This window comes from Streptopelia decaocto (genome assembly GCF_964273445.1).
Source record: "Streptopelia decaocto genome assembly, chromosome: 2".
In the NCBI taxonomy this organism is placed as follows: Eukaryota; Metazoa; Chordata; class Aves; order Columbiformes; family Columbidae; genus Streptopelia; species Streptopelia decaocto.
The window spans coordinates 34072700-34089822 of NC_138655.1; the positions used below are offsets into that span (position 1 = coordinate 34072700).

Sequence of the window (17123 nt, forward strand, 5' to 3'; positions counted from 1 at the left end):
GAGAATGTCAGAGAAACCAAAGATGCTTTGGCAGGATTGACATTTCCCTTTATTTAAGCATAGGGGAAAGCCTATACTCTGTGTTTGGAACAGCCATGGGCATATGGGTTGAGGCAAAGTTGATGAGTCAGGTGATACCTTCTGTCAGTCCAAATGACTGAACTGAAAAGCACAGACAAGCTTCAGGGCATGGAAGACCTGGGGCAAGTCACATGTACGTGAAGCCTGCTTTTTCCACCTACATGATTTGTGATAATACAAGGTACTGCTTCCCCCTACAAAGCTGGCCTCATATGTCCTTGCACCACAATGGCTTCAAGAACATTGCCAGTATTGAAGTGTGGGCACTGCATGTAAAGAAAAGGGAAAGAGAGCTCAAAGATCATGTAGAAGCAACTATTGTTAAATCAAAGGAAAAAAAGAATGTGGATTTTTTTTTACTTAAATACCAAATTAAAGAGATTGAGAAGTTTTGGATATGTCTGTATAGCCATTTGGCACTATTTATTGCCATAGAAATAACTCAATTTTTTTTCATTTTAAAATGGAATTTTTTTTTTCTTAGTTATGAAATGTTGGCAGTTTTCTATAAAAATATCAAATGCTGCAAGTTCTGGTCATTAAATCTTTACTTTTCCTTACAGGATCATTGATTAAACTGACAAATGCAATAACTAAAGTTATGCAAATAAAAAAAAAAAATTGTGATTTACAGCACAGATAAACTAAAATACTCTAGTCCTTAATTAACAGATATACTCATGAGCTTTTAAACAGAAAGCAAGATACATGAGATGCTTTAAGTAGAAGTTGCAATTTTGCAACATAAGTCTGTACAAAACCTCCAGGCAGCACGCTGTGAAGGAAGTACCTGTGTCCCAGAAAATGCTTTTTCCATAAATCCTTGTTAACAGTAGCTTTCCCCCCAACCCCAAACTATTTACAAATATATGCATTTTGCAAGCTCAAAGCACCTTGTTTCACGTCTTTATGAATGCATGCATTGACATTTCATCCTTTCATGTGCAAATTCTAAAATTCGTTGTAACCAAGAAAACAAAACAAGTTAAAAGAGTTCAAAATCTGTCTACAATCATTAGTGAAAGGATCAAAAATGTCAGATGTTGCAGAACACTGGCTCCTAACGGAGCTTGCTTTATTTTATTCACTGTTCTTGAGTAATTTTTTTCTTTTTTTTTCAGTTTGTTACAAAAAGCAGTCTTTTTTTTTTTTTTTTTTTACATTAAACAGTATTTAAACTAAATGACTCTTCATGCCATGCAAAAATAACATTTTATGCACTTTTTTGAGGCTTTCCATGTTTTAGTTCATAGGCATTACTAACTGTATTTTAAGAAAAGTTATTTTTATTGCTTTTGTAACTAGTCACATGCTAGTTTCGCGTGTGGGACAGTAACCAGTTTCTCCTGGACTTGAGTGAATTTCTGGGGCAAATAAATGGTTTTCCATTTTGTGACCTTCTTGGTTACTGTCTTTCTTTACCTCACCCCCAGCATGGTAAATATCTTGGGTACAGTTGTGGCTCATGCTTTTGGGTGAAGAGCTGACCTGTGGCTCCTCTGTTAAATGGTTGCCATCACGGTGTTTATCGCCACAGCAGTTTGTCTTGATATCCTGTTGCTTTTCGTGTTTTATACCACGTAACTCCATAAACTCTTCTTCTTCTCCCGTGTCTATTTCAGTGAAGCTCCTCCTCTCTTTTGAAGGGAAAGTGAAAACCTTTTGTCTGGGAAAGAGAGGGGATGATTTTTTAACAGGTCCCTGACAAAGCCCTGATGCGTCAGCACCAAGTAAAGGTCGTTCACCTTGGGGTGAATTCTCTTCTAGGAGAATGGTGCTGATGTGCTGAGGGGTGGCCTGGGTGAAGTCTGCTCCTGCCGTCACTGGCAGTGGCCTCGCAGTGCTCGGTGGAGTTGGTGGAGCACCAGCTCTATTGTCTTTAAAATTAACTTTAAGGGATCTAGATTTTAATGGGTTGCTGCCTTTCAGGGAACTTTTGGGGCTTTCCGTGGCAGTGTCTAAATGCAAATGACCATGCAAACCAGTTTGGGATCCACTGCTGTCACTAATAACAGCTCTGTCGATTGGATTATAGTCAAAGGTGACATCGGTTGGAGAAAACATTGTGTCTTTTGTGAATGATATAAATTGAGAACTCCTTACTCTTTGGTTGCCTTCCAGGTTAACAGCATCAGCTGGAAATCTCATTTGCAAGTGAGAACCAGGAAACAGAGAAAGGGGAGACCTCTCCGTTTCCGTGAAGTCAGTCGCACAACTGGCAAAACTGTCAATACTGGATGTGCTTCTCATGTCTGTTACGATGTCCATAGGTCCAGTCGGCAACGGATCTCTCTGACCTGAAACTTCTTCCATTTCTATTTCTTCTTCATAGACAGGTGGCTTTGCTGACTGGTCTTGGTAACCAGCATTAAGATTAGGCTGAGACTGAGTTTTAGTAATTTCATTATACAACATCTCCAGTTTTTGGGCACTGAGGTGCTGTGGGCTGGAGGATGCTGCAGCGTTGTTTAATTGCTCGTGGGAGTCCTGTTGACTAACTTCTTGATATTTGTTCTCATAAGACTTGTTTGAGCTTGTTTCAGACATTGTCCTTCTGGCCCACTTCCACCGGCTTGGGGACAGGTGGTTGTCATCAGGTGTCTCCTTTGGATTGTCTACTTCTCCAGGCTTACCTGAATCTACTGCTACATCTATCATTTCCATGCTGCGAGCAAAGGCATCTTTCAGGTTCATGGAGACAATACTGCCATTTCTTTTAGCTCGCTCAAGTGCTTCTCTCCTTTTAATTGCCTTCTCCTGTCTTTTCTGCTCCTTATAAAACTCTGAGAAATTGTTCACAATAATTGGTATGGGCAGGGCTATGACCAGCACTCCAGCGATACAACAAAGTCCTCCAACTATTTTACCTAATAATGTCTTAGGATAAATGTCACCATATCCTACAGTAGTCATAGTGATTGTTGCCCACCAGAATGATGCAGGGATACTGGTAAATTTTGTAGCATCCTCATCCTTTTCAGCAAAGAATACAAGACTCGAAAATATCATTATTCCCATGGCTAAAAATAATATCAACAAGCCTAATTCATTGTAACTCCGCCTCAGCGTAAAACCTAAAGACTGAAGGCCTGTTGAATGTCTGGCGAGCTTAAGAATCCTTAGGATCCTCATAATACGAAATATCTGAACCACACGTCTGACGTTTTGGAACTGCAGGACACTTTTATTGGACTCCGTGAGGAAAATGGTGACATAGTACGGCAAGATAGCCAGTAAGTCAATGACATTTAACGGGCCTTTGAAGAACTTCCACTTATTTGGTGAGGACAGAAAACGCAAAAGGTACTCCATGGTAAACCAAGCAATACACACAGCTTCAACGTGTGCTAGCTGAGGGTTGTCATTTGGCTGCCCAAATTCATCTATTTCTTGAAGCTCTGGCAGCGTGTTAAGAGACAAAGCAATAGTGGACAGTACGATGAACAGAATGGACACAATGGCCAAAATCTGTAAAACAAAATAAACAATGTTTTGGTTAGACTGATACAGGTGTATTTGTCAGGGCCTGCTCAAATCCTTTCAAATGTGCATGAGTCAAATAAATTCAGAATGGTGGAAGCTGTTTTGGCCTCTGCATTCATTATTTGATTTTAATGTTTGGATTTCTGCACAGAGAGAAAACATCAGAAGCATTTTAGACTGGTCAAAACCTGATGGTTTCACTGCCTGCAGTAAACCAATTCATTTCAGAAAACAAGCCATGACTGGTCTTGCCATGTTTAAATTACAATGGGAGGTGCTATAAATTACTGCAAGTTGCCAAGTGAAGAATATAAAGTTCCTGCTAATGTGCAGAACATTATTAGTTTCCTGCATTAAGTGTAATTATGTAAAACTTCACACAGTGTGGGGAAGTGACTGGGAAATACCATGTGTGAGCTCTCAATTTAGTACTACGTAGTGCACACCTTCCTAAATTATGAGACGCAAGTCAAAATTAAGAAGAACAAACAAGAAACATCGTTCAGGAGACTAGTCTTGCCGAACTGTAATGTCTAGATAAATTTCAGGTGTGACAAGAACTGGCCCTGAATTGGGTTGAGAGAGCAAGATGTTGAAAAGTAAGCACTAGTATGAAGATGAACCCAGTTTCTCATCATTATTAAAATGTGCAAGTAGAGGAATGCTTCCTAGAAATAACGTTTCAATTTGTGTCTCAGGAGATAGGTTTTCTGAAATATTTTGCAGTTCAATTTGATAAAGTTCAGGCACCTCCATACCTCACAGCCTTTCATTTTGCTTGGAATAGCTTGGTCATTCTCATTTACAGAATCAATATTATGAGAAAATAAATGAATGAATTAGAGAAGCTAATGATTTCCCTACAAAGTTTAGTTATTCATATTTGAAGGAACATGGGCAGCTTTCAGATAGCATGTGTAGTGTTGAAGTGATGCAAAAATTATTAAAACACTTTACTTGGGAAAAAAAATTTGTTTTGGTTAGGAATCCTAAGTGAATCCAGGTTTCTATTAGAAATATTTTAAAATTGTTTTTTGTTTTAAAGATCAGTTTAAGCTCATTCATAAAAGCATTTGCTCTCATTTCTCAGAAATTGTACTGTTAAATCCATTTGGTGGTGTTTGGTGTTCTTCCAAGGACTCGCTAAGTCTGACAAAATTGCTGTAACACCCAAGAAGAGCGAAATACAGCCAAGCAGAATGCAGGTGTGAGGAGTAACTGGGGAGAGATTGGTCACAGTGGCAATACAGCTCCAGAAATGGAAAGGCCACCTCACGCTAGCTTTGAGAAAAATAGCAGTGAGCCTGTTCCAGCTCTGGGTTACTAAGTGCCCATTCAGCTCTCTAAACACAAACACAACCTGAAATTGCTCATGGTATGAGGGTCCCTATTTGGCATAATCTGGTACTTATGTGCTATCTTTGGCCTTTTTCGGCTAATAATGGTACAGAACAGGTAGCGTCTTTCATATTTTGAAGTATTCCAAACAGATTTGTATCTCTCCCTCTCTCCCTACCAGTGCTGCTTCTGCTTTTCTGCCTTTTTTTTTTTAGCCATATTTATTGGAGGAATAAAATCCATTCATTTCTCCTGCCAACTGAGTTGTGGAGCGCCTATCTTCATTCTTCAAACAGCTCATCCAGTAAACATACTCTAGTTTATCTACCTCATTTAGGAGGGCTGTACATCCCTTTAAAACAACAGCAAAAGAAGCCAGTCTTAGTAAAGAATGAAGGCAATAATACTGCATACGTAGGCAGGGCTGCTTAATGAAATTTGTGATGTTCCGTAGCTAGGACAGAGGCAAACAAAAGGCAACACTATCGGAGAGAAATAACCACCTTTCAAATTGTGAAAGTTGCCTGTATGAGATTTCACTGTGAAAAAGTTTGAAGCTTAAATAAGATATACTAGCTTCTCCATTTCACTGACATTACCATGAAATAACTAGTGCCTGCTTGAGTTCTCTTACATGCTCAAGAACATAATTATACTTTGAAAATGTGAATAACAAATAAACATGGCACATATCTGAATTGTTGAGCTTGCAGTTTCTGTCGAACTGATGGCTTCCTCATTGGGACAGGCATTGGAAAGGAAATAATAGCATAGGAAAAAGCTGTATAATACAAGGACATGATTACTTGACATGAGTTTTCTTAAAAAGGAAAATCATGAGAACGTATGTATCTGCATGTCACCAAAGCAGTTTTGATTAGGAATCAATGGTGTTTTAGTCTGTCATGGGGAATTTATTTTATGCCTAAATGTTCACCAGCATACAAAAGATCCTAGGAAAGAGTCTTGAACACAAAACTTCCCCGTTCAGAGTTGCCACCCAGGGTGTTTTCTTGACAACAACCATCTGTTTGTTCCAGCCATTCATTCATATGCTGGTAACATGCAAACCTTAACTCTGCCAGCTATTTCGATAACATATACAGGATAGCAGGTCTGGATTTTTTAGTGTATTGTCTATAAGCATGAGTCTGTTATTGGTGAAAAAAAATTATTTACATCAAAGGAAAGTTTTTTGCTTTCTTCTAATGTAAGAATCCCAAGCTTTTATTTGTCTGGGGTTTTGTTGTGTAATTAAAGTTGTGCATCATTCCACACACAGTATGATTTAATTATTGCAATTGATTAGATTTTACAACTCATTAGGCAAAGAATGGCAGGGGATCACTAGTAAGAAGAATAGCAACTATGAGAAAAAGAAGAAGAAAAAAAAAGGATTCCCTATTCTGAGTCTACATGAAGAACACTTTGCAGATAGTGTTATGCTGGTAAATCCTCATAGAACAGATGTAGCTCATACTAACAGAAGAAGTGAATTTATAAGAAAGGCCTGTAGCAACCTGCTTGGTCAGCTATGCTGATACAGAAGCTGAATCTTTCCCAGAAAACAATCCAGTGTTCTGGACATGTTTCTGAAACTGTATTCTGGACTGAAATGCCTTGAAAATATTGCATACTCCAGGTAATAAATCTATGACCACAGTTAAGCTATATAATTCTTGACATGCTAGTTTTAGTCTGCATTTCAGAATATGAACAATATTCTCTTTAAAGGAGAGATGCTGGCAGTTTATGTCATTTAACTATCATTCTACAAAAACACGTAAAAATCCAGCTCTCATTAAACATTAAAAATATTTCCTTATAAATTGCAAAATGTTTCTAAAAGAATGGGTATATTTAAATTGCTTCTTTATGGGCTGGATATGAGACATATGAATCTGCTGCTGATGCAATGAATAATAAAACATTCCTTAACAATGCAGTCTTAACAGGCTGCTCCAGGTAGTGTTGTTTCTGATTTTTGTGGGGGTAAGGACTGGTAGCAATCTCCTGAAAATGTAGTGGTTTGCCAGTATTCAACTGCCACTAAAACGTGGCTTTTTTTCCTGTGCACCCATCTCATAATTCATTACTGACAGCACTTTGAGGATTTCTGCACAGAATAAGCATACAAACTAAGGCAGAAAATAATGGTGTAACGGAATAGGCTTCAGATTGCTCCTTGCGTTTCTGCAATAACTGACATTGTGAAAAGGCTTCTGATATAGCTGTCGTACCAGTGTTATTGTTATAGGAAGCAGAGCAAAAGTATACATCAGGCTCACATAGCTGCTCAGGGCAAGTTCAGTTGAGCCATATCTGACAGCCATTGCAGTATATTTGATTAATATAGGTAATCAGGTAAAGCTCTATTAGCAATGTTGTTTCCTTAGTTTTTGTTTCAGGGTAGGATCTGGACCATTTCAGTAACAGACAGAAATATAGTCTTACTACTTGCCTTCACAAGCACTGAAGTATATCACATTGTTACATATTCTTCTCTTTCTGCATTTAAATATATGATTTTATCTTCAAATAAAGTGCTCTGGCTGTAGAAAAAGACTCAGACAAATATTCATCACTTAGCTCTTGAAAGACTTCTGATAGCAGTTTCTGGAGAACTGTATCAAGTTTCTTGGGCACTAAGCTATATATTCTCAGAAGCATCTGCTCTTGGGAAAGAGGTGTCTAGATCTAGTTTTGGGCAGATAGATGGCTAAGGTTGGCCTAGATTCTTCGGAGAAACCTGAGAGCTACCAAGTGGGTAGCCAGCAGCTGTATCTTGCATGAAAGTGTCCTTAGCCCTTAGCACAGAGCTCCCAGCTTGCCCCTGGGCCATTCACCCACTTAGAGCCATGCTGGCAGAAGCAGAATGTCAGATCGTGAAGGTTTTAATCTCTCTGAGCGAGCAAGCCCATGAAAGTGGAGGACATATTTGTAGGCTTGATGGGAAGTTTATGAAAATCAGTTTACACCAGCAGCATCCTTTACTGGCAACAGTCTGCAGACTGTGATACTGAGTTCACAATGGAACAAAAAGTTTTGCTCAATAGGAGCACTGTCTTGTACCTCTGACTAAATCTGTCTGTGTTGTATTCTGAACACCTGGGAATATCTAAATGAGATGCTCATTGGAGCAGCAAAGACAACACTACAAATTGAGCTGCCTTCCAACCATAAGCATTATCACATAAGCACTTTCAAGGACAGTCAGGACATCAGTCTGGAAATATTGAGGGGAAGGGCCCCTTACACTTCCCTTCAGCAGTGCAAAGGAAAAACACATTCTTACAGTTGTACAAACTGAATAAGTACATGGATATTGTACCAGCTGCTAGTAGCATGTATCAGTACAGCACCATAGCACTGCCTTCAGCAGCTGCCACTGCTGTTCCTTGCTAGATGTTGCAGAAGAAGGTCATGAGACAGCATCTCTGTCCCTGGTCTCTTCATTGTGTCCCATCATTGGGTTCCTGGGACTTCCCAGTTACAAGCATCACCTCTTCCTTCTGGCTCAGCATTCTACATTGTGCTGCTCTGCAGAGAGGCCTGTATTCAGCTCACACCTGACTGCTGGCAATTCTGCACTCAAAATGTGTTCCAGTGTGTCACAGCTCCCACCATGAACAGTCTGGCAGACTTAGGGTCTGTTACTTTGAATCTGAGGCCACACTGACAAAGTTCAACAGAGGGGCAATACATTTTGCTACTGATAACAGGGTATGGCCCTTACTGGCTAACGTTCCTTATTAAAATAAGGTCCTTGGCCAGGAGACATGAAAAAGGAGACAAATAGTGACAAACCCTACTTGGATTTGGTCCAAACTGGAACATAATGGAGTTATGGCAAGCCTTAAGCATGCCAGTTCTTGCCAATCTTAATAGTTCTGCAACACTGAAAATTATGGAAGAGCGGATGTCTTGTGTATGTTTGCAAATACTTAATGTCAGGAAAAATTAATTGCCAGTTACTAAAATTAGACCTAGGTACCAATTTAAAATGATCCTAAAACTATTACTGAGAAATAAATAAGACATCAGCCTCCAGTCAGGTCAGGTACTCTGACCTCAGCCCCCACTTTGTCATTATTAGATCTGAATCAGTACGTGCAAGAGTGAAGACAGAATTTCTTGATGTAGTAAGAAAGAAGTTTGTATCATTTTCTCATAAAGTCATCCTCGTAGTTACCTTACAGGGCCTGCAAACCATCATTACTCCGGGAAAATTGCCACTGCTTGTGCACATCTACCCTTTCAGAGTATACCTGTCATCTCTTTTTACCTTTCTAGAAAAACCTCTGATTGCAGACTCCTGGCACAGGTCTAACAGCTCCACATAGAATACAGTGCTTAATTTTTGAAAAAGAAGATGGAGGAGAGGGGAATAATTTAACAGAGTAACATAAATTTACTTCAGCTTACAGCTCCATCACAGTTGCCCTTTCAGGAGCACATCTGATAATGGCTCTGACAGCATGTGTAATCACTGAACAGCTTCTCTCTGCTACTCTCAATCTCCTTCTTTGATGACATTATTTAGAATTCTGAACTTTCATTTCCATTTTTTCCTAGATCATTATTATTAATATTTTTAAGGACTCCATTTGAATGTTCTGCATTGATCTTTCAGGGATATTCATTAAAGCTGACATTAACCTCCATGTATGAGGGCTAAGCTCTTAGTGTTGCACTTACGTGGCACCCTAGTGATGCACAGTCTTTTCTTCCTGTCTCTTTCCACTCGAATGAATGTCACCTTAAAAGCTCAGGCTAGAAATGCTCTTTTAGGAGGTTTTTCACTGAAGATTTCATGACTAGTTCCACAGACACTCCTTATCATATCTTTAGATATGAGAAGTGGCTACTAGTTCATCAGTAGGTGAGCAGCTGCTGCTCTGCTTTCAGTTCAGCTTGACAGCCCCAAGTTCCCATTAAGCCAGTGAATTCAAGGACTACTGGATGTTTATTCATGGTTCCATGAAGTTCAGACTCTACCTAAGTAGCCATTTCTCAAGTGGCAGATGTCCAGGGATGTGCTGTCCTATCAAGATCACCCAGACTGGGAGCCAACAAGTGCAGCAGCAAGGCTGAGGGCAGGTAATCAGGCAGACTTGCCTTTGCTTGTCATGTGGTGTCCTTTGCTCTGTGTCTCAGGAGGCTCAAGGGGGGTAGTAGTTTGCTGCACACCAATTCCAGTACGCATGGGACACAAATGGTGATAGAATCAGCATGATCATAATGATGATCAGTCCAGCAGAAGTGGTAATAACAGGTAGTTAAAGCTGAGATTTTATTGTTAGGTCACTCAAACTTCTTCAAGCATGGCTATATCTAAGCTGGTATTTTGAAACTGATTCTGGTAGATTTACCTGACCTGAGAAACTAATATGGCCTTGGCACATCCTTCACTCCAGACCTTCAGTCATAAAGTCTTTCTCTGTAGCTGATACCCCTCCTGCTTGAGAGCCCTGCATGAACTCCTTTATTTTTTTTCACAAAGCCCTTCCACACCTCTCTCTCTTCTACTTTGTGCTGACCTTCCTATTCCACAGATGAATATTTGCTTTAGAAGACCTAGACCCGCATGGGACATTAATCTTCTCAGAGAATGATCCCATGTTCTTTGAGGGCAGCCTGGTATACTTCTGATTTAAATTAACAGTAATATTAAATATTAATAAAATACATCTCTCCTGCATCGTGTTACAGGTAAATGACGGGTTTTTGTACTTATGCTATTAGGATAAGAGTAATAGAATACATCCCTCCTGCACTCTGTGGTGGCAAACTGCATTTACTTAATGACTTGATTATTCCTTTCAGGAAGTATGACCTTGGGGTTTGTACCACCTAGAATTTCAGCATCAGGATTTAGTAAAATGTGGGTTTGAGCATTTGATTATGGCTGAATGTGGCTTGATGGCTTGATGTAAGGCAATATTCCAGTGAATAATATAGGGAAAGGAGAACCCTGGGAATGTAGACTGAGTCTATATGAATCTGAGCATGGGGGCCATTAAAATCTATTAGAACACTAGTGGTACATTAGCTACATCATAAAAAATCAAGTACAATATTACTAAACACAGTATGACTAAATATTGTGACAAAAAAGCGGTGACAGAGATCCTGCTGACCAGAGAGATGGCACTAGGCACAAGTAAGAGGTGACAGATTGCAAGTGTGGCTGTTAACTGGGCCTTAGCACAGCCCTGAATAAACCTGCTGTAAAGATGTGAGACCTTAAGTAGTCACAGAGGAAGGTAATCTTCATGGCTTGGGAAGAGGCATATATATTCAGTTCAGCATGAAATGAGTCAACTCAGAATACTATTTATTTAGCATAAAGCTAATGAACATTAATTTGGGCTTGTTAACAGATTAAAATCCATATCAAGTCAGTTCTAATTCTTTTTTAGTTGAATAGCAAATGGCTATGTCAGCTGGAGACATGAAATCAATCATTTCATGATAAATAGCAAACTGCCCACTAGCACTTAATGTATTCGTAGAAGAAATGGCAGACCCAGAGTCACTTTAAGTGAATGGGAATTGCTTTAATTTTTTCACTAAGAATGGGATAAGCCCATGAATATGTCTGCCATATTATTGACAGAAGTGGAGCTGTGACTTTTTTGAAATTAGAGGGCAACTGGTTCAATCAATTAAATAATTTCATGTAATGTATGTTAAAGTGAAAATTAAAAGTATATCTAGCTAAAGTTTTATTTTTACATTACAGATAGACATACACAAAAAAATAACTTAAAGAGGCATGTTAAAGGCTTCATTTATAAAACAGCTTTGTGTCTGCAGAGCTTTTTGACCTCTCTAAATACTACTTTTACATGAAAGAATTTGCCTATATGTGTAAGAAAAGTCAGGTAAATTTATCAAAAATAAGTTAGATGTCTTCATAAAGTCTGTGCATGTCCTCATTAAGAAGTTTTTCAAACCTTTTGATGACCACAGCTGGCATGTTTCTTATGTTTAGGTTGTGTTTTGCACTCACTGTCTAATTTTCAGGTAGTGAAAGCAGATTATTAGTACTTAGACGAATGTGCTAGGATCTTCCAGACTTCCATCCAAGTCATGACACAGAGCTCGCAGTTTCCAGCTCTTTTGCACAGCAGACCATAGGCAAGGCCTGTTTGCACACACAAAACATTGGCTTCATGAGCACCAATTACATTTTAAAAACAAAAACCGCACCCCAAACCGCTACCCCACCCCTCAGCCCAGCGCGGAGGTTCCCGCTCTCCCGGAAGCGGCGGGGCCGGCCGCGGGAGCTGTCCCCGCCACGGTGCTGAACCGCGGACCCGGCGCACCCCCGATCGCTGCAGAACGTTTTATCCCATCACCTTAAACACACGAAGGTATGGGAAGTGTGCCATTTATAAAAATAATACTGGGAAACAGAGGTAATGCTGGCACAAGATTTGTTCCTCTGACAGAATACCATTGAAGTAGGCTGGAAAACGCGGCAAGAGAGGAGAGATTTCTTTTTACTGCTTGCCTTTAAATAAGTTACTAAAAATGCCCATGGTGGAGTTAAACAAGCAGAAGCAATGAAAAGTCAAAGCTCAATTCTTTAGCTCTGAAAAGTTCTAGTATAGGCTGTTGAATGGATGTAATGGGGACAATCAACATACATGATGTACAGATTTACTCATTTTGATATTAACATATCATATTCACTTAAAACAGAAAGCTGGATGTAACCGATTTAAAACAGAAATGCTTTGGAAATTAGAAATTAAATTTATTGGTTCTCCCTGTTTGTACTTGGCATTTAGTTTTAACTGAATTTGTTTACAGTGGAGACCTCAGATTATTAACCAGGACTGTACACTTAAGTCTAATTTGCTGACAACTATATTAAGATTATTGTTTAAACTATTCTCATTCTGTCATATTTTTACTGTTAATTGAGACTGTCTTTTAGTAATATAATGTAATGAGTTAGGATGACCTGCCACCTGAAGACTGCTGTTGTCTATCAAAGAGATTTGCTACTCAGCCTTATTTGAAATTATGACAGGCACAAAATTCAGACATAATATTTACTCACACTTTTAAAATAACTTTTCTATCTTGGCTTCATGTAAATTCATATATATATTTCAGAACTGCTGCTCCATATAAAACATCTACATCAATCTATAGGTTTATATAAAGCTTATGCCAATATTTCCCACACTTGTGGAATCAGAGAAATTGTTAGGGAAATGAAATCAGCCTGTTGTTTCCTCTTTTGCAATACAGTCATGTGCAGTTAAAGGCCTGCATATCTTAACTGTCTTCTTTTTACTAACTCTAAGGTGACTTTCCTTTCTCCCTTTTCCCTATAACCATTTTAGACTTCTGCTGGAAATATACATAATATGATACTTTTTCTCAGAACTTCATAGGGTCACATTAATGACATTTAAAATATTAACTATAGCTTCCACAGAATGAACCTTTCATATCATACCACATGTTTTAGGATGCTGTGAAATTCTAGCAGACATTGATTTATTAGTTACACTCATTTCATGCTTCAAAGACTATGCCCATAAGCATGGGAACTATGGACTTACTAAATATAAATTAAAAAAAAAAAAAGAGAGATCAAGCTGAAGAAAATAAATACTTATCGGCCTTTAGGTTTTTTTGCATCTCTTGGAGCAATTGCCATCTATACATTTTCCATTCACAACCTAAAGGACTTAATTCTATGCGGGGTTTTCAGGTCCTTGAATTAATAAAATGTACTATAAATATACCCCCAAAAGAATATTAATTCAACTTTAGAGCCAAGTCCTGACATATCATATTTTTATTTTATGCCTATCTTGTTATAGATCATTAAACAATATTGAATTGCCTGTAACTAAAATTTCCTCTTTTCAGTATGTTTTATTAAGAAAATATTTAATATGCTTTAATTTCTTTAACAGTAAGTTTAATTATTCTAATTATACAACAACCCTACCAAATCATATTGATAGAACAGTCATCAAATTATATAGTATGATGATGCCTTGATAATCCATTCATAACTCCCCTAAGAAAGAAGGAAATGCCTGTTATTTTTAAATATCTTTTTTCTGTCCATGGTTCACTGCATATTGGTCTTGATTACCTTTTAAATTGTAGAAGCTCTTTACTTAAATAAAACTCTAAAAGTTAAATACATTGTTAGGAAAAGTTAATTCTAGGGGATGAAAGATGCACAGCAGTTTAAATAAGATTCTAGTCAATCGAATCAAGAAAGAAAACTGATTTGGTTAGATGTAGATGTGTTATAAAAATTACCCACCAGTTTCAGTACCATGAAGACATGTTACTGAGAAGCAAATCTGACAACTTGAGAAAACAGAGAAGAAACTAAGTAGTTAATAAAGCCAAAGTATTCTGTAAATGCAAAATAAAAGCTACCATTCATAGGCTACGTCTACACTGCAGACTGAGGTGGAGTGGAGCCCTGTATAGATTAGTTCTAAATAAACCACCAAGGACAGCAAAGCCAAAGCAGTTGTTGCAGCATGGAAATTGTGATTCTTACATAAAATATTTAAGCAGCTTAAATATCTACATCATCAGAAAACAGATGGAGAACTCAAGTGAGGGCTCTTTAGAGTAACACCATAGCAGAAAACAGCCTGCTGAATAAAGTCATGGAACTCAACCTCTGATTTCCCCTACCGTGACCCGAAGCATCTGTAGAGCTGATTAAATTAGTTGGGTGAGAGTTAGCCTAACACAAATAATTTGGATGATGGATTTTTTACAACATTTTTGCCTTAATCTTGTTTCTGTTAGAAAGGATGTAGTTCAGGAAGAATGGCTTTTGCTGCTGACAGCTAAAATGGCACTCCCGAGCATTCAACAGCTTGGTGGAAAACAGGAAACTTTAAGAAAGGTCTAAACTAGGCATGGGTTCAGAGAACCTCTGAAGATGAAAGAAGTATTTGTCCTGAACATCCTGATTCTATGAGATAATTTAAGGAGGTAATATCATCAGATCTTATTGCTATTACTGGTAATGAATCCGGTGATTAATAACTTCTAATCTTTAAACTTCAGCAGCTCCTGGAATTCCAAACATTCAGGAAAAGATGGGGTCAGATTCTTTGAAAGCTGATGCCAACAATGGCCAACCTTTATTGGAGTCCTCCTATTTTGGACTTTTTTTTTTTTTTTTAACCCATGGGAACACAGTGCTGGTAGAGCTACCATGACAAGACTGATGGGATGGATCTAGGAAAAGAGCGACACATTTTGAGTGTACTTGCTTTCCTTTTCAAGTTTGTCTTTCATGCGGGAAGAATGTTTGTTTTCTCCAGTGACTCTGAAAGCAAGGCTACTAGGAGTTCTACCCCCTGCTGTGGCTACACAGCTAAAATCTGAAAAGGTAGGCATTAGATTGAGATCAGTTATCTGGCTGGCTTGAATGCTGAGCAACAGGGTTCAGATCCAGAATTGGGGATACAAACTCCTCCTTACATTAGATGTCCCTCCACAATTACTTTTGAAACTTCATCTGCAATACTCCAGTTTCAAGCCTTTATCAAGGTGTGGTGTATTTTGTAACATATCCACAGAATACAAATGCACTTCAAACAAATATATAAATGCCTTTACATCATATTTAGAAAGGTGAAACTGTAATTGAATCAAGATCTGGTGCACAAAATTTATCTATCTATTATTAAAATAGTATTGAAAGGTACTGTTCATGCTGCTGTGAGCTCAAACTAACAGTATACTAGATAGGAAAATACCTGTAAGTTGTGTGAACCTTCAATTTTGGGCTGCATTTTAGGCTCCGCTTTTAGCACAAATAACATGGGCAGGTGCTGAAGAGGGTGTTGAAGGAGTGCCTGTTTTCTCCTGAAGTGTGGATTGGCCAGAAGCAGGGCTGCATATTCACTGTGCTACAGAAAAGACCATTTTGCCTGGTTACATCTGGACGTCTATAAGGCTTCAAACATTCTCAGCCTACCTGTGTCACAAGGCCTGGTTTTGTTCTCAGGGAATCAAAGGGAAATTTGCTGTTGCGTTTAACCAGCGTGTACAAGTGGAGTTTGATTATCTTGGTAAGCTTTGTCTGGAAGGTGCTGATCACTGGGGGAAGAAGGCTGGCTGTGTGAAGAAGAGCAGGGTTTGGACCTCAGCAATGGACTGAGGAAGCAAAGGAAGGAAGCCTGACAAGCCTTAGTCTAGTGCCCACAAAACACATTTGGATATTTTTCCTACTTTGTAGTTTAACCAGTAGATGTCCCTGTTTTATCATGCAGTTGTTGACAAGGACACAATATTCCTGTTGTCACAACACATACTTAGCAAAAAGGCATTTGTTTCTCATGGAATGAATATATGTGATTGTAAAAATGCTGTCTTAATGCTCTTGGCATAGCCTGCTGGTTTTCTGACCAACCTAAGCCCCTGGAAGCTTTAGTGAGAGCTCTGGCTGATAAGCAACTTTAAAAATCATCCTTATGGAAATGTCCTATAGGATTTTAAAAGGACAAAAGAGGAACTGGGGGGATTCTATGGACGTTCATCTGAAAAAATAATAAATTTAGTACAGTTCTTTACTACATGGGAAGGCTCTCTGCAGCAGCTTACAGAACAGTATGGAGTATTTGATTTCTACACAATGCCTCAGGAAGTTCCAAGCTGTGACAGATGAATTATCTTCTCTGCTTCATGAATAAGATAATATTTCTGTATCTATAGCTATAAGGAACAATAATGTAGATTATTTGAAACATTCTCACCTAACTGAAAATATCAGTGTGATGCAATTCCATTCAGACATTTGTATTTTCCTCATAATTTACAAGAAACATATAGTCTACCTATATTTAGTTTTTCTAAAATCTTTACAGAAGAGATCAGCAGTTCTAAAATTATATTAAAATTATATTATTTTAAATACATATACGTTATATAATTTCAGAAATTATAACACTGAATTTTAGGAATTGTCTAAGAATATGATAAGCTTCTGTTAATTGTTTCTTGGCTTCACGCTTGTTGTCTTGTGGAAGTAGTCCATACATTTAATATGGGGACCTGGTTTTTTGGCTGTTTTCCTGGTTATGTTTATATTTGACATCCTGGATTAGCTTATCAGAGAGAAAAAACTCTCGACTTGATCTACACTGAGCCCTGAACTGCATCAGAGCTTTTTGTCTGTGGGTTGTTCCATCCTGGTCAGGGTGCTA

General features: G+C 38.4%; 1 protein-coding gene across 1 annotated transcript in view; it reads right to left on the minus strand.

Moving 5' to 3' along the window:
• Positions 1 to 619: 619 nt before the first annotated feature.
• KCNB2 (potassium voltage-gated channel subfamily B member 2) overlaps positions 620 to 17123 on the minus strand; it is a gene marked incomplete at its 5' end in the record, with an annotated part of 176232 nt that continues 159728 nt past the window's right edge. The window contains one exon of the mRNA XM_082045586.1: positions 620 to 3549. Coding sequence (XP_081901712.1) covers positions 1387 to 3549 — 2163 coding nt within the window. The 3' untranslated portion in view covers positions 620 to 1386. The remainder of the gene's footprint in view (positions 3550 to 17123) is intronic.